Source organism: Musca domestica, unplaced genomic scaffold (genome assembly GCF_030504385.1).
Source record: "Musca domestica strain aabys unplaced genomic scaffold, Musca_domestica.polishedcontigs.V.1.1 17, whole genome shotgun sequence".
NCBI lineage: Eukaryota > Metazoa > Arthropoda > Insecta > Diptera > Muscidae > Musca > Musca domestica.
The window spans coordinates 4166801-4194037 of record NW_026712230.1 but is presented as its reverse complement, the minus strand read 5'-3'; the positions used below and the strand labels follow the sequence as shown (position 1 = coordinate 4194037).

Sequence of the window (27237 nt, the reverse complement as noted above, 5' to 3'; positions counted from 1 at the left end):
GCACAATAGCCACCAAAATCTCCGGATACCAATCCGTTGGACTATGGTGTCTGGAGTATTTTGAAAAGCAAGTTTGGCACTAAAAAATACCAAAGTGTCGATCATCTCAAGCAAACGCTTCACCGAGAATGGGCTGAGGTATTTTGCTCAGAGCAACATTCGGGTAGAGTGTGACGGTTTCCTTGGCCGTTTGAAGTCCATAATTCGTTCCAAGGGTGACCAATTCGAACAAATCTAAACTTATTCAAAAATTTGATGCTATTTCCGACATGTTTTTCTTTCATTCAATAAAATTAATATTAATGCCGTTTGACTTTGTTGCAGTTTTTTTATCTCACTCTGTATATACCGAATTTTAAACGATTTTCCTGAAAAATGTGTCTAAAACTACCAGAATATAGGGAAATATTGATACATGGGGGGCTATAGCGATATGTAAACCGGTACAGGCAATGATTTTCCACAGGAGGTAGAACCCGTTACACACTGTAGGTACGAATATTAAACCATTCCATCTGAAAATGTGGCTCATATCGTGGGATGTTCAGTTATATGGGAAGTATAAGAAAAAGTGGAACTATATGGGCAATATTCTGCCACAGGAGGTAGAATCGTGAAAAACTTCCAGTACCGAATATTATATTAATTGTTTTAAAATATGGAAGTACTACAGGAAAACGTGGACTTATAGAGACAATGTTTTGAGGTAGAATAAAATCTAGAAACTGAATAATAACCAATTCCGTTTAAAAATGTCGTTTAAATTCCTAAAATACCGAATATCGAGAGGTACATTTATATGGGGCTATAAGATAAGTGTAGTTATATAGATAGTGTTTTACTGCAGGAGGTAGGAACCGTTACAAACTCTAAGTACTGACTTTTAAAATCGGATTTAAAATGTTATCTAAATTATAAAAATGTCGAAGACTGGGGGGGGGGGGGGAAATGTTACATTGGGATTCTACGAAAACGGGAGCCGACATATCCCATTTACGAACTTAACCTGTCTACTGACAAAATACCCAATTAGTTCCAAAGATTGCGTGGTTACAACAGACAGACGGACGTCGCTAAATCGACATAGAATTTTCACCTGATCAAGAATATATATACTTTGTTATGAGTATTTCGAGGAGTTACAAACTGAATAACAATGTTAATGTACCCTCGACCGTATGGTGGGGGTATAAAAACAGCAGAACATCTTAAATCTGGCAGAACATTTGTATTGTGACTACATCAAAATGCCTGTGAACATACTGCTAAGTACAATAAAATAACATCCATGAACTTACGAGATTGAATTTATAAAATTTAAAAAATTGTTAAGCTGTAGGTTTTAATAGCTTTTTAGAATTTGCACTGAATTATACCACTTACACAATATTTATAGCCACTACGTCATTTCGTTTGTAACTAATCGAAATAATAATTTTAATCTCGCTGAAGTCAAAACGAATTGAGATAGAAAGATAAAATTTTGCACAGATCAGTCTTTTGATGGGCTATATCGGCTCACGATATCGCATAGCCCCCCTATAACGGTACCCCCGATATTCGGTATTTTGATGATTGTAGGAATTGTCTCAAAATCCACACCAGGAGTTTCTTTCGAGTACTTTACCCCCTGAAAGAGAATTATCTATATCGATCAATGATATTGTATAGCTCCCATATAACGGGAATCTAGTTCTCGTACACGTTTGCCATAAAAAACTGAAGGGAAAGAAGACAAACATACGTACACTGAGGGAAAAATCCCGTTGCGAAATCAAGCACGTATGTTGTCATTTTCGCAACGACCCGTTGTTATATTTTTCAACAACGGCTGTTGGTGAATTGTGCACGAACGTGCTCAAATTGACACCGAGACGTGGTCAACTTTCGGTACCAACAACAGCCGTGCTTAATTTGTCCATTTGTAATATTGGTAATTGCAGCCGATTACACACGAGTAAAAAATGACAACGGTGGTGCATGATTCACACACGGTCGTTGTCAATATGACACCGGTCGTGTATGAATTATGCACCACCACCTGCATAATGATGCACCACCGTTGTTACTTTGTACACCGACGTGCATGAATCGTACACGATCGTTGCCATTTTAGCAACTACCGTGTATGAATCATGCACCACCGTTGTCATTTTTTTTACTCGTGTGCAATCGGCTGCATATTTACCATTTTTTCCGTGTTATTGAAAGAGAAAGGACGCATTGTGCAAAAAATTTATTGAAAATGAATAATAATTCGCAAGATCCTCAAAATATCATTGGTGAGTTGTTAGAAATCGATGGCAATATTGTTGTGGTTCGCGATACAAACCATTGCAGCAGTCAAGATGCGGAAAACAATGAGGACGATTATATGTTAAGGGAGTTCTTAAAAGGAATAAATATGGAGTCGCTTTTTGAACAATTAAAAGGTAAGTAAATAAAAATGAATTTTTCAGTTAATCAGTGTAATTAACAAAGAATTTTCTTTTTTGTTCTTTTAGCATCACATGTAACATTTCGCAGCTTGCAGTACTTGAAAAAAGAAGATTTAAAGGAAGCAGTGCCACCATTGGGACTGCGTGTTGAATTCAGAGAAAAGCTCTTTGCTTGGAAAAAACGAAAGGTACGTATTATTTGTTTTACAGAGTTGAACTCAGTATTAATATTGTCATAACAATAGCTCGGGATTGATGACGAAACTATGTCAGTTCCATCTAAAATAGGTGAATGGTGGAAACGCAACGAGACACCTGCAAGTACTCCTGGTACTCCCGACACTACAGGTTCGAACTGCTCAAAAGCCAAAGGAATTTTGTCAGAGGTAAGGTAAGAGTAATATTTGTGTAAGCATAGTTAATGTAGTTTTTTTATTTAATATAGGATCTAACGGAATTGTTAACACATACCTCGAAGGGGAAACTAGCGCTTGAATGTAGTAGCGTTAATAAGAAATTAAGTGACGAGCAAAGAGATGATATAATTAATATAATTATTGAAGATATTTTAACCAACAATGTTACTCTTTACACTCAAGACTATATGCGCATATTGGATGAAATTTGTTCCGTTTTTCCTCTTGAAAACGAAATGAGGGTAAGATTAACAATATAAACAACGTATCTGATTATGTAGTTTCTTAACTTATAATATGTCTTTATTTTTAGGATTATTATTACATTTCAAGAAAAGGAAAGAACAACGCAAGCGGAAAACTTTATGCCAAGTATAGAAACAAGAAGTCCAAAAGAATAAAGCTTTTGATTTCCGAGCCTAGCACAAGCAAAGCAGCAACTCACACATCTCCTAATTTTTGTAACAAAGATGTTCCCGAAATTGATGAATCAGTTGAAAATTCATTGAAAGCTTCCTTACTAAGAGAATGTAATGATTGGGGATCGATCTGCGAAAAATGGAAAAGATCTTTTAACATACGGCAAAGAGATATAAAAAATTTAAGTAGCCATACATTTCTCCTTGAATGGACGAAGTTGTCCGATGCAAGAGCTTCAGAATTGGTAAGTAGCCATGAGCTATTTATTTGTATATGGATACTAATGTTTCGTTTTAGGTCAACATTGATTTCGATATTATGTATCCACAGAAAGGCAATCTTCTACTTTCTAAATGGGACCAATTTAAGAAAAAAATTTACAATTATTATGGGAAAAATATTCATAACGAACATTGCAAACAACTCTTCGCAAATGTTTTGACGGCAAGCAGCATAGGTAAATTTTAATTCCTGATTTATCATAAACATTAAAAGTAATATTTATTTTATATTTCGGTTGCAGATGCTCAAGATTATATATACGCAATACTGTTGAATTCAGTTTTACCATCACCTGCTAGGTTTAAATGTGGAAACGGTAAATTACGAAAAAAAGTAACAATAGCTGATTCGCAGGAAAGTTTCGTACTGCGACTACCGACAATTAACGATTATAAAAGGCAAATTGATACAGTCACTGAAAAGTATTACAATGCTGGATTAACTATACAGCCATTTATAATTGTGGAGGGTTTGTCCGATTTCAATATAAAAGGTTTTTATGTTTTTTTTAACCACAATTTGTTAAAATTTCAATCGTTCCTCGAATGTTTAGATACATGTTTTAAAATTTTTCATGCACTTTCTTTAAAATATCCAAATGCCTGCCAAATTCCATGGATTTTTATCCAAAAATATTTTTATGAAATTAATACTGTATATGATATAAAATCAGTTAATTTGACTTCACTTATTAATTTCTGCAACAATAATTAAAGTACAATTCAAAATGTATATTTGCTTTCGTTGCCGTAAGCATTTTGATAAGGCAAATCTTTTAATAGCTCATTTGAAAACAGACCATTTAATGTCCACTAAATTTTTAAAAGTACAATGCGTTCAGGACAACTGTAAGCAAACATTTACAAAATTTACGTCATTCAGAATTCATTTAGAAAAACTTCACAAGAATCACACAAAAGCTCCACCAATGGTTAAAGCCATTAATGTGCCAGTTGAAATGTCATCATCAAAAGAAAATGATTATACAAACAGTGAAACTGTTATTAACAACAATACAATAGAAAAGGATTTAAATGTTTTGAAAAAGAAAACCTTATATCTGTCTTTACAATTACATGGTCAAAGCTATATGCCTAGAAATCATGTTATAGAAATACAACATTCTGTTTCAATTCTGCTTTCATCCATTTCATGTACAATTGAAAAATATATAACTGATCATCCAAATTATGAAGACTTAAGGTACTTACTAAACTTTTGTAAAAATCCTTTCGAAGAAACTAGAACGGAATATAGACTTTTAAAAATTTTAAAAGAACTAAACTTTTATGATGATCCAAAGGTTTATGTAATTAGCAATCAAGTCTCGGAAATTGTTATCAGCGGAAATCCCAGTTTAGGTCCAAAGTTATCCAATATTTATATAATGCCACTGAAATTCATGATAAGTGCCCTTTTTAAAATTCCAAATCTCTTAGATTTGACATTAGAAAACTCCAAAAAAATCCTAAATTCACCTGTTTTACAAAATTTTACAAACGGTGAGTTATATAAAACTAAATTATTAAAATATCAGTACAATTTAGTTATTCCCTATGTCCTTTACATGGATGATTTTCAAATTAATAATCCTCTTGGAACCCATACATTTTCCATATGTGGTTGTTATATTAGCTTTCCTTCAATGCCACAGCACTTGTTGTCAAAACTTGATTATATATTAACTGCTGCGTTTATACCATCAAAGGATTTAAAAGAACGTGGAAATGAAGTTTCATTTCACAATCTTGTAGAAGAGTTAAAAATTCTAGAAGAAGGGGTTGAAATTTGTGTTCAACAAAGTGTTCAGAAGGTGCATTTTATTTTAGGTGTAATTATTGGAGATAATTTAGCAGTTAATAGTATTTTAGGCTACGTGCAATCATTTAACTCTAAAAGATTTTGCCGGGTATGTAGAAGAAAAAAGTCCCAAATGCAATTCGACGCAATTCAGCATTTAGATAGTTTAAGAAACCAAGAGAATTACAACTCAAATGTATTGGAAAATAATTTTCAAGAAACAGGTATTAAAAACAAGTGTATCTTCGAATCTTTACCAAATTTTAACGTCACTGAAAATTTTTGTTTTGATATTATGCATGACATTTTCGAGGGCATATGTGTCTACGATATGTCTAATGTAATTCTCGGGCTGATTCAAGAAAATATTGTTACGTTAGATTGTATTAACAGCAGAAAATCTTTATTCCAATTTGGAGAAATTGAAGTGGGAAATAAATCTGGACCACTAGATTTATGTAGATTGAAAAACTATAACTTAAAAATGACAGCTAGTGAAACTATGTGTTTTACTAATTTTTTACCTTTAATGGTAGGCGATTTAATTCCTTTCTCCAACGATCACTGGAAAGTTTTTATAATATTATTACAAATAATCGATTTACTTTTAAGACCAAGTTATATAGAAGACGATTTAATAAAATTGGAAGAATTAATTAGAGATCACCATTCACTTTATATAACATTATACGGTTCGTTAAAACCGAAACACCACTTTCTTGTCCACTATCCCACAGCTATCCGAAAATGTGGTCCCCTTAAATATCTCTGGAGCATGAGATTCGAAGCTAAACACAAGGAAGCAAAAGCCTATTTAGGAAATACTACATCAAGAGTAAATCCCTGTCGTTCATTATCTATTAAGTCTGGATTGAAATTTTCCAATTTTTTATTAAAACACGAAGATAACTTAGAACCAAATGTTATCATTAATACGCATACCATCGAAGATTTGGCAAAAGAGGAATATTGTTACAAAAAAAGTAAGCCAGTTTTAAATTACCAAAATTGCAAAGTGTCTGATGACATTTTTTTTAAGGGAACTAGGTATAAAAAAAACTATTATTTAGCAACAAATAATGCCGCAATTGAACTTTTCAAAATTAAACATTTAATAATTGAAAATGAAAATGTTTACATTTTATGTAACCAAGTAAAAGTTAAAAACTTTGATTACCATTTACAATCGTATGAAGTTGGTTCTCTGAATGAGGATACAATTTTTTTAATACCAATTTTAGATTTTATTACTTACCCATTTCACTTATATCCTATGAATAATGGAAAAGTTTATTTCAGATTTAAGTTAATTTAATTTGTTTCTATACATTGAATATATGTAATTCGAATTGTTTTGTTAAATCAAATATGTATTTATATTGAATTTATGTAATTGGTTTCGTTCAATAAAATACTTTTCAAAAAATGTCGTTTCTTCTACTAAGGGTATAAAATGGAAAAGGAACGGATATCAAAAAATGACCACCATTGATTTCAATCTGACAACGGGCGTTGACAATCCGACAACGGAGCGTTGACAATCTGACAACGAAGCGTTGACGATCTGACAACGAAGCGTTGACAATCTGACAACGGGGCGTGCTCGAAATGACCACGTATGTGCTCATTTCATGCACATCTGTTGTTGAAATCGTTGCCAAAATCTCGGTGTCAAAATGACAACAGCGTGCTCATTTTGACACCAAACGTGGTTGATACACTATCATACACGGATGTGGTCATTTCATACACGGATGTTGTCATTTTTTCTCTGGGTGTATTACTTTTCCAACTTCAGATCGCCTTTGATGCTGATCTTGAAGGATCGCCAACTAATTTGGCAAGTTTCTCGTTCTCATACCTTTTGGGTCTAAAACTTGGGCATGTGGAATTTCTTAAGATCGACCCAGGTTAGGTCTTGCTCAATTTACGAAAAATATTTTATAAAGTACTAATTTGACCAAACGACCTAATTTACCAAATTCTTCTTTAGGCTAGCCTCTTGGACTCTTCACAAATATTCGTAAAGATTTTGATATTTGATGGTATAAAAGCTAATGCAAACTTTCATCATCAAAATTATATTAGAAACTCAGGATTATGGTTTAGACCTTGGTGTAACGGTGAAAGTCTATTCATGCGCTTGTTTCTTTTTGGGTAATTGACCTCAGAATGCTGATCGAAAGTCATTGAGAGTTATTCTGGAAGAAACGGGCTTTTTTCAATTTTATCTTGTAAAAGAACATGCCGCTTTAATTTAAATTTTTCCCATCTTAAAAATCATTCCCAGCGAAGTTATTCCCCTTTCAAATTTCATTAAAATTAAAATAAAAAAACACACACACACACGATCCACATTATACATGTATAAAGATAATGAGAAAATCCACAACCTTTTTGTATAAATTTCTTAATACCCCACCAAGCTAAACGTACATACCTGTGTATGTTTGTATGTATGCTGTTAAAACTTCACAGACTCCTTCTTAATAAATTCTCTTCTTAAAATAAACCCTTGCCATGTCGTCAACATGTTCTAAGGTGTAGAGCTTTCAATTTTGCTTCGCGTTAATTCGCATTTTTTTCTCATAATGATTTTTATACCCTCCACCTTGGAAAGGAGGGTATATTAACTTTGTCATTCCGTTTGTAACATCCTTAAATATTCTTCTTTGACCCCATAAAGTATATATATTCATGATCAGCATAAAATTCTAAGTCGATTTAACGATGTCCGTCTGTCTGTCTGTCTGTCTGTCCGTCTGTCTGTCTGTTGAAATCACGATACAGCCCACATTATTTGACGTAGAGCACCAAAATTTAGCAGAGCTATTTGCATTGTGTCTAGGATGGTTGGTATTGAAAATGAGATATATCGGTCCACGTTCTGGTATAGTCACCATATAACGGTACCTCCCGATATTCGGTATTTTGATGATTTATGCCACATTTTTTCACGGATTTGTCGGGAAATTGGTATTTGTAGGTCATAACGGGTCCCTGAGCGTGTGGTAAAACATTGCATGTATAGGTCCACGTTGTGGTATAGCCCCAATATAAAGGTACCTCCCGATATTCGGTATTTTGATGATTTATGCCACATTTTTTCACGGATTTGTCTGGAAATTGGTATTTGTGGGTCATAATGGGTCCTAGTTCGTGCGGCGAAACATTGTAATTATAGGTCCACGTTTTGGTATAGCCCCCATATAACGGTACCTCGCGATATTCGGTAATTTGATGATTTTTGCCACATTTTTTCACGGATTTGTCTGAAAATTGGTATTTGTTGGTCATAATGGGTTCCAGCTTCGGTGGTGAAACATTGCATGTATGGGTCCATGATTTGATATAGCCCCCATATAACGGTACGGTAGTTTTGGCCACATTTCTTCTAATGTTTCTTTTACCCTAAGGTGGAGGGTATTAAAAGTTTGGCCCGGCCGAATTTAATGTTTTTTACTTGTTTTTCTTTTTTTTTGTTTTGCCCCATTCTATATTCAGATGGGCATTTTTATTTTTATCTCACTCAAATGGGAGGAAATTCTATTTTTAGTCAAGGTAAATTAAACAGAACCCCAAAAGAACGAAAAAAACTCAACTAAATACAAATATTTGCCATTTTTTAAGTATTTCTCTTCAGGTGGTGTCCACGCTTCTGCTGGCTATGATGTTAGGAAGATGCAATGCCAATAACCTTGCCATAGTTTGGAATAAAGACACTGATGTGCATGCAACTTTATTGTTCTTGTTGGGCTTTTAGGTGGATTTTCATTTTCATTTTTCTTTTTTTCGTTATCGTTAAAGTGAGAACAACTGAATAGCTTAATGTGTGAAACAATGTTGAGAGAGGATGGATGGACCTTGTTAAGGTAGGCAAATATTAGCATATTTTTAGCAAAGGCTAAACTAAATTGGAATATAAAATCTTAATGGTCATCAAACTTGACTAACGAAGTTGTCTTTGCTCGTAAAAGGGAGATGATGTTAAAAGCAAATGGCAGCTCACGTTTATAGCTGGATCCTAATTGCGATGCAACTGATTATGACTTTAATCAGCATTTCTGTTAATGGAATCGGAAGATTGTTACTTTGGCCATGACTCATTGGAATTTTTGTCAAACAAATCTTTAACTTAACAATTATCGGGCTTGAACGTTACAAATTGATTCGAACCATATCGATAATATCATCCGACCTTTTTTGAAAGATATTATTTGAATTTTGTGAAATAACTGTCGATTTCACGATCAAACAATACTATTAAAATCTCATCAAGACAGTAAGTCAAAGTTATCAACACCATTTCGTTATTAATATTCTGTCGCTCCAATAACCATTTTTGGCAGTTTGCAGAAATCACAAATTTCGAATCGCAATATTGCCGCAATACATTTCAATCAAAATGTCATATCTCAACGAATTCCCCTATTCCAAGCGAACAACACCAAAGGCTAAGGGCAACGTGAAGTGGTGTTAGAAATTAAAACAACGAACAATCTGATCTTAACAAATGACTACCCCCGCACACACACTTATCTGAGAACTTTGATTTTTAAACTCCTAGCATAAGATTACACCGAAAATAATAAATTAATACAAAACGAATATGTCGTCCATACTCAATCCCGGATATATACAAAAAAGTAAAGAAAACTAATGTTAATCAACATATGAGGGGCTTGGGATTGGATTAAATCAAATCAGATGAGAAGCGTAAATCATTTTTCTTATTTTAATAGCTTATCGAAAACGTTAAATTATTAATATAATTCTACGTTTTGATATAACTCTAATAGAAAGATAATCTCAGAATTTATTTATTGCAATGGTCTTGGCCATATTTTCCCATCTATTGGGCTCTTACTTCGGTTTTTAAGACCTAGAAGACTTTTTCACGATAAATTTCAATGTAGGTCCAAGTTGTGAAATATATTTCGAAATATTGATTTTGGCCTAAGCATGAATTCGAAAAAGTACTACTGTTATGTTATCTAAATATTGGTTCTGCCCGTAGGATGTTATATATGGAACTACCTACCTCTCCCAGCTGAGTAGACCTAGGTATGTAAATATGTCCGTCTGTCCTTGTTATTTTATAATCAAGCTATAGGTTGCAATTATGGCACGATTGCATGAAGTTGGGGCTATGGTCAAAATAGCGGCCTATTTTGGAAGTTATCGCAAAATATTTAGGTATTGAAATGGAGCAAAACAGAAACATTTCCTGATTTTGCAGTTGCTCTGCAGGTCACAATAAAAGACGCGGAATTAAGCATTGCGCTAGAGTTTAGAGTTAGGGAGAAGCCTACCAATTTGAATTGTCATCGGATAATATTTAGTTGTTGAAATAGACCATAACCTTTAACCTAATCCGCGGAAAGGTGACTTCTGACCTAAATTCATACTGATGCCCAAGACATTGCATATATACCGAAATATATACAATCTCGTACATGAAGAACGGCTGGGCGGATTTTGACAATTGTCACCTATTCAGAATGGCTTTTTGGCAGAAAATAATAAAATATATCCAAATACACTAATAGAAATCTGAATATTTTTTATACCCTATATCACATTCTTTGTGCATTTGTTTGAGGATCTTCTTAGAATCACTTTCTGAGTCGATTTATGCATGTCAGTCGGTTTGTCCGTCCGTCTGTCTGTCCATATATTCTTGTGAATAAAATGCAGCTCTCATTTATTATCCGATTGAGATGAAATTTTCCAAACAATGTATGTTTTGTCCAAGGACAACCCTATTGAAATTGATGCAAATCTATCCAAATTTAGATAGAGCATACATATCCTCAATCGATTTCCGATTAATTGCACACCAAATGGCAAATAAAATTCAGTCTAGAAGCAAGTACATAAAATTTGGTGATAATCGGTCCAGATATAGCTCACATTCGTAAGATGCACCACAAAAGAATGATATTTGGTATCAGATATCAGATATAGCTCAGAAATACCTCTGCCAAATTGTATGCAGATCGGTTCAGATTTGGATATAGCTCCTATATATATCTTTAACGGATTTCGGGTTAATTGTGCACCAAATGACTGCCCGAATTCAGTCTATAAGCAAGTATATTAAATTTTGAGCAAAAAAACGGTTTAGATATCACATTCGTAAGATGCACCCCACATGAATGATATTTGGTATCAGATATAGCCCAGAAATACCTCTGCTAAGTTGATATAGCTTTAGCTCCCATATATATGTTTCATCCGATTTGGTCTTTAAGTCCTTCACATTCGTAATATGCATTCGACAACAATGATATATGGTACCAGATATTAAATAGAACTTTGAAATACATTTACCAAATTTTATCGAGATCGTCTAAGATTTAGATATAGCTGCCATATATATCCTTAATTTGATTTCAGGTTTATAATGAATTACACAAATTTCGTTTGTTCGGAGGCTCACACTGAAATTCGATGTAGAATCCTGCTTTTATTGGCACAATCCCTACAACATGAGGTCTTAGGGAAGGTTTTGACAGAAAATCGAAATGTATTAAATTAGCAATAAAAACGTAAACACATAAATTGTGCTTGTAGTACACAACTTTCGACTGTAATTTTTAATATAACTCTTAAATGTAGATATATGGTTTATTCGGAGATTCATGGAGAAATTTTCTGTAAAATATTTATCTTTTTGACACCTACGAAATTGTATTCTATTTTGATGCATCAAATCAAATTCGAGTTCCTTTGGCAGAATTGATGCAAAATTTTTCTTGATAAAAAATGGAAATGCAGATTTCCTTTTACTGCTATAGTGAAACTTGGCTATGAATGAAGTACGTTTTTAACCCTAACATGTGTTTTAGTATTTATGGATTCCAGTCGTTTAAGTAAAATTTAGTACAATTTTATGAAAAATGGTTTTGTAGAATATTTTGATTTGTTATAATCCCGTTTAAAGGGAGAAGGTGAACATATTTAAGAAGGACCAACCTTTGGTGTCCCGCTTGACGGTTAACATTTTTGATAAAAAATAATGCTCGTATTTTCATACCTTCCAACTTTGAAATTAAATTTGTCATTCCGTCTGCAACACCTCTAAATGTCCGTCATATATGCCATGAAGTATATATTCGTCATTAGCATAGTCGATTTAACGATGTGCGTCTGTTTGTTTTTCCGTCCGGGTGTCTGTTGAAATGAAGATGAACCCAACAAAAAAAAAAAAAAAAAAAAAAAAATAGTTTGTACTATGTCTGGGATTGTTAGTACATTTAACAGTATTTGTTTATAGTCCATATATAACGATATCTTCTGATATTCGGTATTTTGATATTCGGATTTTAGGAGTAGCCTCCTTGTAAAGGTAAATACCGAAATTCCGTCGAAAAATATATGTAGCCATATTTTTCGACGGAATTTCGGTATTTACCCTTACAAGGAGGCTACTCCTAAAATCCGAATATCAAAATTCGGAGCCTATTCCAAAAATGGACCGATATGGCATTTTCTGTTCTAATGATGCTGAATGAAATTTAAAAATCTCTATCCAATTTAAAAGCTCTACCTTAAATATTGAGAAAAATATCTAAAACTATTGGGTTTTCTTTGTATGTGTCAAAATTATATGATAAGCGAGCTCTATCAAATATATTAATAAGCGAGCACTATCAAATCAGCTTTGCATTTTCACAACACAGACTGGCTATTGCACAGTGAAATTATAAGTAAACTTGCAGCGAATTGAGAAAAAATGCTAAAATTTCCAGAAATAAACAAGGTTTTTATTAACAACAATGGATGCTATTTACAAAGTACACAAATTTCTTTTGTTCAGAGACTTACAATGAAATATGATGTAGAATATTTCTCATTTGACTTTTTTAAGTATGAAGGGAGATTTTGAACTGATGGAATATGTTTTAAATTAACAGTAAAAATTCCTGGCGTTTAGATAAGATTTACGCTTCCTAGAACCTATTTATAGTAGAATTTTATGACAAATAATTTTGTGGAATATCTTGACTTGCTACCATCAGTTTTTAACTATATTTAAAAAAAGACTCAATTAAATCCCATTGTAGACACGCTTGGGTGCTAACATTTTTAACTAAAATATGTCTCGTATTTTTATCTACAATTTTGCGAAGAAACTCCCTCACAAATGATCAAAATTTTGAATAATTATAACTCTTATAAAATGGTATGTCTGATTGTCTTTAAATTACACACATCACAACATTTTTATTAATCCAAGGTCTGATGTGAAGATGGGATATGTCGGTCCACTTCTTCTGGTACCTCAACTACAAAGGGTTAAAATTTTGAATAACCAAAACGATCATAAAATCCGAAAAAAGCATCCCGTTCTCTTCGAATTACACACATTACAATATTATTATTAAACCAAGGTCTGATGTGAAAATGATATATATCGGTCCACTCCTTCTGGTACCTCACCTAGGGTCAACATTTTGAATATCCGTGAAGCTCATGAAACGCATAATTAACATCCGATTCCATTCGGACTTGATACATCTCAATATTTTTTCTGGTACCTCCCTCACATAGGGTTCATGATTTTTGAAAAACCAAACCCTCCCTCAATGGTTGCGAAATAGGCATCCAACTCTCTTCAAATTTCACACATCCAAATATTTTTCCTAACGCAAGATCTTAAGATGATAATATATGTCTACCAACCTCTTCTGGTACCTCACCCATAAAGGTCCACTATTTATTAAAATTAACGGAATTTATGATTTCGCATGAAATTGGATATAAATCTTCGATTTTTTTCAAATTGTGCACATACCAATATCTTTGTCGGTATTAGATGGAGTATGAATGTGGAATACTTCGGTCCGCTATATCTGTTACGTCACGCATATTTCTATATAGGAAGGAATGAAGTGTAGGAAGTAGTCGGAATAGTCCAAATCTGGTTGTAATATTTATATCAGTCTTAGATCAGATACGAATTGGTCAATAGTGGCCGACTACTTCGGAACCTCCCCCATAAAGGGTCAACAGATTGAATAATCCGAACTCAAGGCAGACGGCAAAACCGACTATTTCACTTGTTTAGCACTACCTTCATCATACGCTGAATTTTATGATCGTATTTTTTATCCATCTGTTTCAAAAAGATACTTCGCAACTTGAAATTTTACGCCTATATTATATCGTCAAAAAATGTTTGCTATTTTTTGAAGATTTTAACTCTGCTCACCCTAAGTACATAAATCACCTATTTCTATACTGAAATTTTTTTCGTTAAAGACCCGCTCAATAAACCAATAAAATAATTTTTACCAGTGTATCGCTCCGTTGTGACCTTTAAACTAAAATTCGGCACAAACATGATGACAGTCACCAATAAATTGAAATAAAAAAGGAGACTGGACATAAAGAAACTTTAAAATAAATTTAAGCCGAGCCAAAAAAAAAAAAAAACTAGGAACCAAATAAGCAATCAAGAAAACATTTTCTACCCTCAAGGTAGCAACTTTGCCGAAAAAAGACGCCAAACGAGACATTGCCGCATTTCAATTTGATTTAACGGCAACATCACAACGACGGCAAGTAATCTACAAAAGAATCATTGGAAATAAGACAACTTCGCATCAAAGACTAGCGAAGGGAATAAAAAAATAAAACAAGATTGACTTTTTCTTCTGTTTTACAAGTTTAGTTTTCTATTTTTTTTTTTTTTTCATTTTCTTTTTATTGCAGTGATCATCATCATTGTCGTTGTTGTCAAATTGATCACGAATAATATTATTTGTCTGGTAATATAGTTTGGTTGGTATTTTGGGGAATGGACCCGCAATAAAAGTTGCAAAAATTAATGCAGATGTACAGAATGGGAAAATTCGTATAGAGTCATAGCCGAACGATTTTCCGAAGTGTTTACAAATTAACATGCAACGAAATTTTGGGACGTTCTATCTTACATGCAGGGCTTGTATATACCAAACCTATCTTACATCAGGAGGTACCATTATCTAAGGTTCACACAAAAAATTGGAAGACATTTTTTGAAGAAGTGTAAAATTTCAAGTCATTTTCAAGATGTGAAAAATTTCCTAATATATCCGACTGGAACTACACTATGCGGCAGAATTCAATTCTTTCAATAATTACAGAGAAAATCCAGCAGATTGTGAAAGGGTTTTGAAAGTTTACATCATCAACACCAAGTACCAACATTAAAATAATTCCATTAAACAATGTAACTAAAATCATGAAAACACCAAATATATGGAGGTAAAATTATATTAATTAATTAAAATTAATTAAATAAATTTGAAAAAATTCCGGAAAAAATTTGGCTAGGATTGTGAAAATAACGAATGTCAGGAGGTAAAGTTATATGGGAACTATACTTGGATTTATATGGTCAGTTCTCTGCAAGGATGTTTCCTACTGGGAACACAAACTGCCAATTTGCAGAAATTTCGAGTTAAAGTTATGACTAAAACGCTTCGAACACCTTAAATCTGCCTCTACAAATGAGGGCTATACCAAATGTGGACCTATATGGCCATTTTCAAATACCAAAAGTCCTGTGGACCCAAACAACATATTAGTAAAATTTTATCAACCTTTATTTCGGTTGGAAGCTAGAGAAATTTCCACAGGCAGATAGAGGGACGAACATGACTAAACCGACATAGAATTTTGTTGTGATGAAGAATATATATTCATTGTATGGTCAAAAATGTATATTTCGAGGGGTTACAAATGGAAAAATAAACTTAATATACTCGCCATACTATGGTGGAGGTTATAAAAAGATATTACGAAAAGTATGCCGATGCTTCATTTACATGAAATCTGAGGGATATATTTTGGGGTTTTATATTAAAATCTTAACCGATTTCAACAAATTTTCAAAAATCGATTTCTATGCTGCAATTGGCACATTGTACCGAATATTATGGTTTACATTCATATTGGCTTAAATGAAGAATGGTTTCCTTCCCACAGAAATTTAATTTCCTCTTGATAGTCCAAAGATGACTGACTGACCAACATCACCTGAGGCACTTGAAGGTTTTCTTCTGCCCAAGTAAAATTGGCCCATATTGCACAAATACAATTGCAAAGAAATAACAACAAACTGAAAATGGCAACTTCGAAACTAGAAACAATCCAAAAGAGAAGAGAAAAAACTACACCCGAATCTCCATTTGAAGCCATTTAGCCAACTTATTTTACGTTAGAAAACAAATTAGCTTCAAGTAATATTTGAAACATTTTGCAATCTTCATCTCGTCGTTTCAATATCTTCAGATGATTGTTATGTTTGCTGATGGACAGAGAGCAGGCAGGGGAAATGTGGTAGAAGATGGAAATACAAAATGGTAAATAAACAATAACACTTCTGTCGTAAGTCGGGTTAAAGGTTACGCTGGTGAATAGCAGCGCCCCCAATCCATTGATAGTTGACTGCTTGGCTTTTTGTCTGCTGATGATTGTTTGTTTTTGTTTTTTGTGTTTTGAACTGCAGTCACTTCAATTGTTTGGATTAAAATGGCCAAATACAAATGGTATTTTGTTCCTTACTTGTATTACTTACTTGCATGCCGGCTCGGCCAATGCTTCTCTTTGTTTAAAAACTAATTTATCATAAATGATCGCGCAGGCAACAAAAGAATTTTTTTCGAATTTGAGCGGCTAGTTGGAATGTACACTTATGGCCCAAACAAACAACACCAGCAACAAATTATTTTTCGTTTGCAGAGATTTGGGTGCAGCCAGCTCATCTTCTTAGCGGTAATTTGTAATTATCAGCCGTAAAACCAAAATTGAAAGTATTCGCCATTTCAATCAATATTGAATTTTACGTTTTCCATTGTGGCTATGATTGAGTAATAACATTAAGAAACTTTTTTGTGGATTTCTATGAAAGTTTGCTTACCAATGGAGGTCTCCTAAATATCCGGGTTTAAATGAAAATCTATTTCAACCTCGATGACATGGCGACAAGCAAAGGGTTTGGTAGGCTATTATTCAATTTTAATTCGCTTATCTCCACAATACATTTTTCGTAATTGATTTAAAAATTCAAATGTTTTTTTTTTTAATTATTTTTCAAATTGAAGTGATGTATGAAAACTGAATAATTCTGAAATAAAATTCAATTTTTGTTGACAATATAAATGTAGATTGCTTTTTTTAATTTAATGAAATGTGCAAAGTGTTAAGGATAAGCAGTTTTAAGCAATTGCATAATCAATTGACATCGTCCAAACTGGAAACTTTTCCCTCCTCCATGCTATTGAGGGTATATGTCCGCGATTATTATCCATATAAGTTTACGTTTTCCTTTAGACGACATATAACTATACCTCCCAAAATCTATATTCTGATGATTTTCGTAACATTTTCTAACGATATTGTTTAGGGTATGCAGAGTTTGTAATGGGTTCTGTCTTCTGTGGCAGAAAACTGGTGGAATAGGCACATGCTTTCTTATATAACCCAAATAACGGTACCTTCACTGGTAACAATTGAAAGTGGACCCAATGTTCAATCCTGATACTTTTATCTTTTAAGATTTTCTCTCATCATGGAAGTATTAAAAGTCCACGGTGCGGTCCGGAACTTTCCGCGATTTTACTCATTGTTTATTGAGAATAGGCCACATATTTTCGCATTATAGTAAAGCTCTCATCTGACGCTACTACCCGATTAAAGGTGTTATAAAGAGTTTCGTCATACTTTTCCACCAAATTGCCCGTGAATCCGATATTTTTATTCCTAATCGAGAGAAAATACCATGGCAAATAACTTTTCACATAGGTCCTTGTAATATGTTATAGCTTTCATACAACAGAACTTCCAGTTATTCGATATTGTGATTTTTTTAGCCAGTTATTTTAATAGAATTATATGAAAATTGTAATGTTTCCTATCCTAACATATTTTCTGTTTAAGTACAGGTTTTCATATAGCCGCTATATTCGGTATTTTGATGAACGATTTTTCAATGGAATTTTTATAATAACCGCTTGAATACTTGGTCCTAGCACTCGCATACATATTTTCAAATGTGTTACTTTCCAAAATTTAGGTGGTATTAAAAGTTCTGCTCGGCACAACTTAATTGCTTTTTTACTTGGTCAAAGAAAATGTAACTTATTTATACCCTACACCACACTGCAGCAGTAGCATTAGTTTGTTACATGGGAAGGGAAGCGATGTAAACCCATAGTTCACGATTTATTGTGACCAAATGGTTAATATCAGCCCAAATGGATTGGATTTTGGCACATGATACCGAATTCAGCCTAGAAGCAAGTACTTCAAATTTGGTGGAAATCAGTTCATTTATAGATATAGCGCCCAAATATATGTTTTGGGGCTTACTTCCCTCACAATCGCAATATGCACTCCAAAACAATGATATGAATGTTATGCTATGATATATGAATGTTATCGATATCGGTTCATTAACAAAATTATATGCCATGAAATCATGCCACTCTGTTGTTTAAAATTTAGTTGCTGTTACCAAAAACAATTCTTATTAATTTCGTCTACACGCGTAAAGCATTGCATGGGTTGACGAAGTCAACTACCGGAAATGCATTTTTTGGGTTCATTAAAATTAATCGGAATTTGATGTTGGGAAAATATTTGGAGCAGACAAACGTCTGCAATGCAGATTCATGAGAATTGATTGCTTTGGAATAATTATTAATAAAAGAAACTATACTTTATTGGATTAACAACTTACTGTGTGTTAACTCCTCCCCCTTTAAAAACGATTGTCCCCTATCGTTAGAAATAAGGTAAGTCATCGACCTTTTGTGGTCCTGGTACCTGCACTGTGTTTCGAGTGACTGGGACCTGTATTAATTCTTGGCTAGGGGTAACTGTATGAACGAATATTTTTTGTTTTTTCTTTGTTAAAAACCCAATTATCAATAAAAATATAGCAAAAATCGAAAATAAAGAAAAAAGGGTAAATTTAGTAACAACTGATTCTGACTTGAGTTCATGGATGGATTTAGTATTATTAATATGCAAATAGTTTAACATTTCCAAAGATAAAAGATTTATGAATTCATCTTCGTCGGGTGTTTGCTGTATTGCTGGTGGACTAATTATTGAAAATGGAGCTTCTAAATTTTCGTAAAATTTGTCATTTATACGCAGCGTGACATTTTGGAATTCTATTAAAATGTTCCATTTAAAGATTTATTATTTACTGTCCCACTAAAATCATTAAGAAATATAATACCCGGCGAAATAGTTTCTATCTGAGGAATATGATACCCGTGAGTAATTTGACAAGATGAATTCATTCCGTTTAGTAACGGTGGGATACAAGTATCGTTGGAAATATCTACTAATTGGTCCCTTTGAAAAAATTTTACATTTTTTGTCATTATGCATTTATTTTTTACGCCATATATGCTACTATTACTTTTAACAATTTCATTAAATTCAATATTTATGATTTTATTATTCTTTTTACAGGTTTTATCAAAAAATTTTGATAGTTTTCTTTACTAGTTAATGGTATTTTAATAATATATAAAAGTTTTTCTTGATTATACATTACTTTTAGTTTTGCAAATTCTAGGGCTTCTTCTATTGATGTTACAATAATATTATCGTTTTTAATTTTTTCTAATGCAATTGTCATTTCTTTTTTATTTAACAAAAATGTGTTTACAATATTTAACTTAGCCCATTGTATTCCAAATTTAATATTTGTTAGTTCTTCTTTTGTAAATCTTAGTTTTATTTGCATGCTGAATTTTTGATAGTCCATTATGAATGGGTACAAGGTATGATTGTGTGAAGTTAAAAAGGTGTGTGTTGCTTTGTGAAGAAGTATAGTGAAATGTTAATGTTCTGTAAAAAGAAATATATAAAAATGAAGTCAGTTTTTGATGTTGCTTTTATGTACTATTTTTCCTGATTCTGTAAGTATTGTTGTAGTGTTATTTTCTTTTACTATTTCTTTTCTAAATCTTGGAGACAATTTAGTCCCTAAACGCTTATGGATTTTTACATAAATTTCATCACCTGGGTCAAATTGTTTGATTGGTTCTCGTTTTTTATTATGGTTTTTAAGGTCAGTTATCTGTTTGTCTCGTAATCTTTGGATATTATCTTGTCTCGCTTTGTCATACATTTCGGGGTCTATGCTAACTCGTCGTCCGAAAAATACTTCGAGTGGTCTTTGTCCTGTTGTGCTATGTATTGTGTAATTGTATTCATAAATTGCTCTATCTAAAAGTTCTATAAAGGTAGGATATGTCCGTTCAGTTCGAAGGCAACGCATAATTTCAGCTAAGGTGGAGTGAAATCGTTCAACCTGACCGTTCACAACACTCGTATAAGGTGGAGCTTTGTAGATTTCTATATTCAATTGGTCTTGTAACATAAAAATTATTGAAGCTGAATTAAAAGATTTCTCATTATCAAAAATTATAATTTTTGGAACACCGAATAAAAATATTAATTCTCGTAAAGGTTCTTTTACATGTTCAATAGCTCTTGACATAATAATTTTGCCCTGTGCGTATTTGAGAATTTATCCAACGCTGTGAGGACAAGTTTATTTTCCGTTTTAAAAATATCAATATGGAGGATTTCTCCAGGATATGAGGGTATTGGTGTTTCCCTTAGTTCAGGTTTCGGAGGATGCCTGTCATATTTGTTTTCTTTGCAAGTAGTACATTGCTTGACGATTCTGTTAATTTTACTGTTCATACTGGGAAAATAATATTTTTCGAGAATCTGTATTTTATTTTCTCTGGCATTTCTGTGAGCTCTTTTGTGTGTGCTGATAATTATTTCATCCTGTTGGGTATTGTCTTTAATATCTTCTACTTGGAGGCTAGTAAATCTAATACGATATTTTGCAAAGTGTTGTGGAAAATTTCTTGAATTTTTCCCATTAATGTTTCGGGTGCTTTGATGCCATTTATTACAGAGGGATTTAAGTATTTTTTCAAAATTTGGATTAGCTGTTCAGGGGTATAATCGGTTTCTGGAAGTGTATGTCTGTGGATGGTTGGGAATACAATATCAAATTTATAGGAGTTTGTTGCGTTAGGGTCAAAGATTATTTGATTTTTAAAAACGTTTATTGGAGCTTCGACACTATAAATAAGATTATGTGAGGAACTATCGTCACTATGCGTCATTTCCGACATAGAATTAACTTGCGACACTTCAGGCACTCTGGAAAGGGCATCTGCCACTTTCCTGGTTTATAAAAGAGTTCATAGTCATATTCTTCCAATATGGCTTTCCATCGCTTCATTTTGCTATTGTTGTTTTTATTACTTAGAGCATAGGTGAGTGGCTGGTGGTCTGTGTATATTTTCACTTTTGCCGCTCCATATAGAAAATTTCTAAGACTGTTAAGGGCCCATATAATAGCAAGCATCTCCTTTTCATTCGCAGCGTAATGTTCTTCTGCTTTATTCAGAGTTCTTGATATAAATGTAATGGGCTTGTCTCCTTGAGACAAAACTGCTCCGAGAGCATAATCTGAGGCATCAGTTGTTAGCTCGAAGGGCTTCTCATAATTTGGATAGTATAACAAAATATCTCTTGATATTAAGGAATTTTTTATCTTTGTAAAAGCTTCTACCGCCTTTGCATTAAACTCTATAGAAATTTTAGACGATTGTCTTTTCGATATTCGACCCTCTTCACCTCTCAAAAGTGACGTCAGCGGTTTTGCCAATTTTGCATAATCTTTTATAAAACGGCGATAATATCCCGCAAGGCCTAGGAAGGATAGAAGTTCTTTAATAGTTCTGGGTTGTGGAAAGTTTGCAATAGCTTCCACTTTTTTGGGGTTGGTTTTTATACCTGTTTCGGATATTAGAAATCCGAGAAATTCTACCTCTTGTTTAAAGAAATGACATTTGTCCAATTGGACTTTCATATTAGCTTCTTCTAAAGTTTTGAAGACATTATGAATATCCCGAATATGGTCATCTTCGGATTTGCTGTATATAACTATATCATCGATATATACGTAGCATATTCTCCCTATATGTTCGCGGAGAATGTCATCGAGAGCTCGTTGAAATATCGACGGCGCATTTTTAAAACCAAATGGTAAGCGAGTGAACTCGTATTTACCATTATTTATAGAAAATGCAGTTTTTTCTACATCAGAGCTTTTTAATGGAATTTGGTGGAATCCGCTTTTTAAGTCAAAGACAGAAAAGAATTTGCTATTTCCTAATTTTCCTAAAACATCGGATATCTCAGGAATTGGATATCTATCTGAAATTGTAACGGAATTTAGTTTTCTGTAGTCTATGACCATTCTATATTGTTTATTTCCCTGGGAATCAGGTTTTTTATCAACTATCCATACAGGTGAATTGTATGGTGATCTTGATGGTTGTATGATTCCATCGCTTAAAAGTTTTTCTACTTGCATTTCGACTTCTCGTTTTAATGAAGCCGGGTAAGGGTAGAATTTGGTATACACTGGAGAATCATTTGATGTACGGATCTCTCCAACTACTTGGTTGTGTAAGTTAATTTTTCGTCTGGCTCTGCGAAGAGGTTAGAAAATTTATCTATTAAACAATTCATGGCTTTCATTTGCCTGGGGTTCATATGGTCATCTCGTAATTTTATAGTATTTACACTTTGACTGGCATGTTGCTTAAGTTGAACCTTCGTATGCTTGCGAACGATCATGTAATTTTTATTTGTGTAAATAACTGCGTCTAAGGCTTTTAGACTATCATTACCTAGAATGCCATGGAAGGATTTTAGACTAGGCATTAGATAGAATTTAAGTTTGTCGTCTAGTTTGAAAAGGTTTATGTACGTGTGTGATGTGATTTTTACATCACCTGCAACAGATTTTGCAAAGAATGGAATTTTATTTGGAATTATTTTTTTTACTAAGTCCGGTTGGATGTAGTTTTTACTAGATCCCGTGTCTATCAAGATTCTTAAGATTTTCCCGCTCTTCGTCCGACACTCAAAATATGGAAGCGAAGAGCTTGTCATTCTAAAAAATGAATGTCATCAAGTTCGGAATCTGCTTCATAGTTTGGTATATTATTTTCTAGACAAGAGTCATTGAAATAGTTTTCCGGATCTTGGTCGTAATTTTGTGGTGTATGTTCTTCAGAATAATCTTCGTAATTAATGTTGTCGGGCTCGAATGTATCTCCTGTATCTGTATTTATATGGAATGTTCGTTGGGCTTTCGGTGGACTAACGTTTTGTTTTGACGGTGGATTGGGTGGTCTTTACCTAAGAATTGGTTTTGAGTTGGTCTATTTGCGTAATTGATTTGTTGCGATCGAATACTGCGATCAACATCCATTGGCTCCGCTGGCTTTGGTGCCGTTGGGCGTGGTGGAGGCTGTCTTGGGTGGCCGAAACTTGGAATACCCATGTTATAATTATTGTTCATTTTAGGAATATTTTGTGGGTTAGGTATGTAGGCTATGTTTGGATTGAACTGATGTTTGTTCCTTTGAAAATTATATCTTTGAGACGGAGTTGTTTGATAATAGCTTTTTTTAATTGGTTGAATATTTTGATTTTGGGCATGGTTAGTACGGAATTTTTGGTTTTCTAATTTGAGACATAAATGAAGAGCCTGGGGTAAATCCGCTGGTTCTCTCATTCCTAGTAATCTTGGTAGGTCGCCATTTAATCCTCTTATAAACGTATCGAGGGCTTTGCTCCTATAAGTTTGTGTTAGTAGACTTAGAGCCTCATTTCCAGCTTCTAAACCTCCTAGTTTGTTCAGTATTAAGGATAGGTGTGAATAAACTGCCTGATAAAATTCCTGTACTGTGGAGTTCCCCTGAATTAGACCTGTCATCTGGTATTCTAATGTGGATACATCTCGTTTGTCGGCATAGTGTAGAGTAAGGCACTTGGAAATTGCTGGCCAATCTAAAGGAGTGTTGTATGACTCCAATGCTATGTCCGCATTACCTACAATTTTATTTCTAATTATGTTCAAAATACCGTAGTACTTTGGAGTACCTTTCAGGTTTTCATATATTTTTAAAATTCTTTCCACGCTCTTTCTCCAAGAGTTAAACTCTCCTGGTTTCCCTGAAAATTCCCTCAGACATTTGACAACATCGGGGATCTTATCTAGGTCACTTATACTGCCTACGTGTTCCGCGTCAATGGTTTGATCGACTGCGTTTGTCTGAATTGCGTTCGGATTTAATGTAGCTTGTAGTACGTGAGGTAACTGACTATTGACTATTTCTAATATAATATTCCTAAGGTCTGTTAAGTTTATCTGTCCTGGTTCAGGTCTGTTAGATTGGTTTGGGGGATGGGAAGGATTTGGTGTAGGTGCGTTTAGAATTGGTGGACGGACTAGGTTGTTAGGATTTGCCATTTTATTTTAAAAATAATTCTATTCAGATGCAATTTAAGAATTATTTATTTTTAAATTTAACTTTTGTATTTTTTACAACGTTTTAAACGAATTAAGTTTCTTTTTAACAAGGGTATTGAAATTGTATTTGTATTTAAGTATAAAGTGCTTATTTTTTTAATATAGTTTACAAATATTTTGTATGTTTTATGCGGCTATTTTATGTCTATTTATAATTTATTATAAATATAAAAATAACTTACAATAGTAATAGCAGGTTTAAAGATGTCATGTTGGTAGGTCCTTCTACTGTAACGATGTTATTGGTCATCTATTGTGGGGCTCAAAACTTTGTTGATCCTTTTCGTAGCTGCAAGATTTCTTCTTAGATTGGGATGTTTGTGTTGTGGGGTCACAGATAGCACTTTTTAAGTTCTTAGTTTTATAGAACAGTTTTTAATGTATTTTGGAAAATTATTTTTTTTAATTTTTTTTTTTTTTCAACCAATTTTTGTAATTTTGTTTTGATGTTTTCACCAATTTGCAAATTTATTTTTTTAAAATATAAAAATGTTTTATTTTTTTCAACACTCTTCGTATATTTATTTTGGAAATATTTTCATTTTTTTCAAACACTTTGTATTTTGGTTTTTGGTCATTCACAGATTGTGATTTTTTGAGTTCACAAATAAGTTAATTTAGATTTTTTTTGTAAATGATTTTTATGGGATTCGTATCCAACTAAATGTTAATTACTTCACTCATTTTTTTTTACTTTTTAGTATACGTTTTTCCTTTAACAACTTAATAATTACACTTGGTGTTTTGACACTTTATTCGAGTTATCCTTAAAATAAAAGCGTATTTTGTTTTGAATCGGCTTTTTTTTTTTAGCTTTAGTAAAACTTTTGTTTTTTTTTTTTTTTTTTAACACTTGTTGTTTTTTTTTTTACATATCAATGCATGTTGTCCTTTTAAAAAATGTTCTTATTTATTTGTTTATTATTTATCGCGGGTGAAGTGGCTAGCGTGCAACGCGTCCTTTTCCCAATTTGTACTAAGGGGCCGTTTCTTCACTCTTTACGCGACACTTATTCGCTCGGGCGCCAGTTAGATCCTTACGTGATAAGGTATCAAAAAAATTTGATCCTTACGCGACCCTTTGTCAAAAAGGGCTCGCGATTTAATGTTATCCTGTAAGTTGCAATTATCGAAATTGCACTTACCGCTGTCTTTTATTACGCGTCACTTTATCAAAAAGGATCGCGGACTACTTTCGATCCTGTAAGTTGCAATTATCGAAATTGAACATACTGCAGCTTTTATTATTAAAACCACGATTTTTTTATTTATTAAAATCAACTTTATTGGTTGGCTGCTGATCAAAGAGTGTCTTAAAAACTACATTACAATATTCGAGTAAGAATTAAATTTTAAAATTAATTTGCCTATTTAACAAAATTATATTCCATGAAATCATGCCACTCTGTTGTTTAAAATTTAGTTGCTGTTACCAAAAACAATTCTTATTAATTTCGTCTACACGCGTAAAGCATTGCATGGGTTGACGAAGTCAACTACCGGAAATGCATTTTTGGGTTCATTAAAATTAATCGGAATTTGATGTTGGGAAAATATTTGGAGCAGACAAACGTCTGCAATGCAGATTCATGAGAATTGATTGCTTTGGAATAATTATTAATAAAAGAAACTATACTTTATTGAATTAACAACTTACTGTGTGTTAACTTATATAATATCTGTTGTTCCGATATATATATATTCTTTTACAGGGTTGCCCATATTCGACGGACCTTTGGGCCCATTCCAATCGACGAGGCTTGTCCGCAGGCAACATTCTTTGTGTCAATTGAATTTTGAACGGGAACAAATGCAAATCAATGCGAATAATCCGTTGTAAAGTGGACCGAGCCATGCCCAACTGCTGAGAACGGCGTTTTTGGGATGTTCTTGGGGACCTCTCAACACTGGCTCGTACGGCAGCGATATTCTCGGCCGATCGCCTTGGTCGACTTTTATATGGCCTCTTCGGATTAGAAAGAGCCTTACCAGTCGAAAATTTTTCGTATAAACGCTTAATGGTGTTCTTAGAAGCCGCACATCTCACATTTTTTAATGTTTTAAAAGCACGTTGAGTTTTCACAATTGACTTCTTGTAAATTTCAACTATTTCAGAGCGCTCGCGTGGCGTATTGGTTCATGGTAAAAATCTGCTTGGACTGACGCTTCATACGCGGTATGTCATTAAGCTATGTGACATCTCTGTCAAAAGTTATGGCGTTGCCAGATAGGTCCGTCGAATATGGGCAACCCTGTACCCTTTACCATACTATGGAGGGTATATTAATTTTGTCATTCCGTTTGTAACTCCTCGAAATACTCATGTCAGGCCCAATAAAGTATGTATATTCTTGATCAGAATGTGTGTCTGTCTGTCCGTCTGTCTGTCTAAAGTTTGGTGGAGGGTATTCAAAGTTTGGCCCGCCCGAACTTACAGATTTTTACTTGTTCA

At 33.5% G+C, this 27237-nt stretch overlaps 2 protein-coding genes across 3 annotated transcripts in view; one reads left to right on the top strand and one right to left on the bottom strand.

Annotated features, from left to right (window-relative positions):
- The window catches only part of LOC101898254 (uncharacterized), a 474481-nt gene extending 457057 nt beyond the window's left edge, over positions 1 to 17424 (bottom strand). Inside the window, exons 1-2 of the mRNA XM_059120397.1 lie at positions 17268 to 17424; positions 16926 to 17207 (exon numbers count right to left, since the gene is read on the bottom strand). The gene's annotated coding sequence lies outside the window, so the exon portion shown is untranslated. The remainder of the gene's footprint in view (positions 1 to 16925; positions 17208 to 17267) is intronic.
- On the top strand, positions 2097 to 5477 carry LOC131801591 (uncharacterized). Of its 2 annotated transcripts, XR_009341871.1 has the most exons (6): positions 2097 to 2432; positions 2505 to 2626; positions 2684 to 2824; positions 2884 to 3518; positions 3572 to 3731; positions 3798 to 5477. XR_009341871.1 is itself a non-coding variant. In XM_059120399.1 (4 exons), the coding sequence occupies exons 1-4, from the start codon at positions 2129 to 2131 to the stop codon at positions 3112 to 3114; spliced, it is 798 nt and encodes a 265-aa protein (XP_058976382.1). In that variant the 5' UTR covers positions 2097 to 2128; the 3' UTR covers positions 3115 to 3564. The 2 variants fall into 2 exon arrangements, 1 of the variants encoding a protein (XP_058976382.1); XM_059120399.1 differs by lacking the exons at positions 3572 to 3731; positions 3798 to 5477 and having other exon boundaries at positions 2884 to 3564.
- Positions 17425 to 27237: the final 9813 nt, after the last annotated feature.

Bases quoted from the DNA above. Each gene is read 5' to 3' on its own strand.
- LOC131801591 (XM_059120399.1), top strand. From the start codon at position 2,129: ATGAATCATGCACCACCGTTGTCATTTTTTTTACTCGTGTGCAATCGG. The intron at 2,627-2,683 runs GTACGTATTATT...TCATAACAATAG, and splicing joins TTGCTTGGAAAAAACGAAAG to CTCGGGATTGATGACGAAAC. The intron at 2,825-2,883 runs GTAAGGTAAGAG...TATTTAATATAG, and splicing joins CCAAAGGAATTTTGTCAGAG to GATCTAACGGAATTGTTAAC.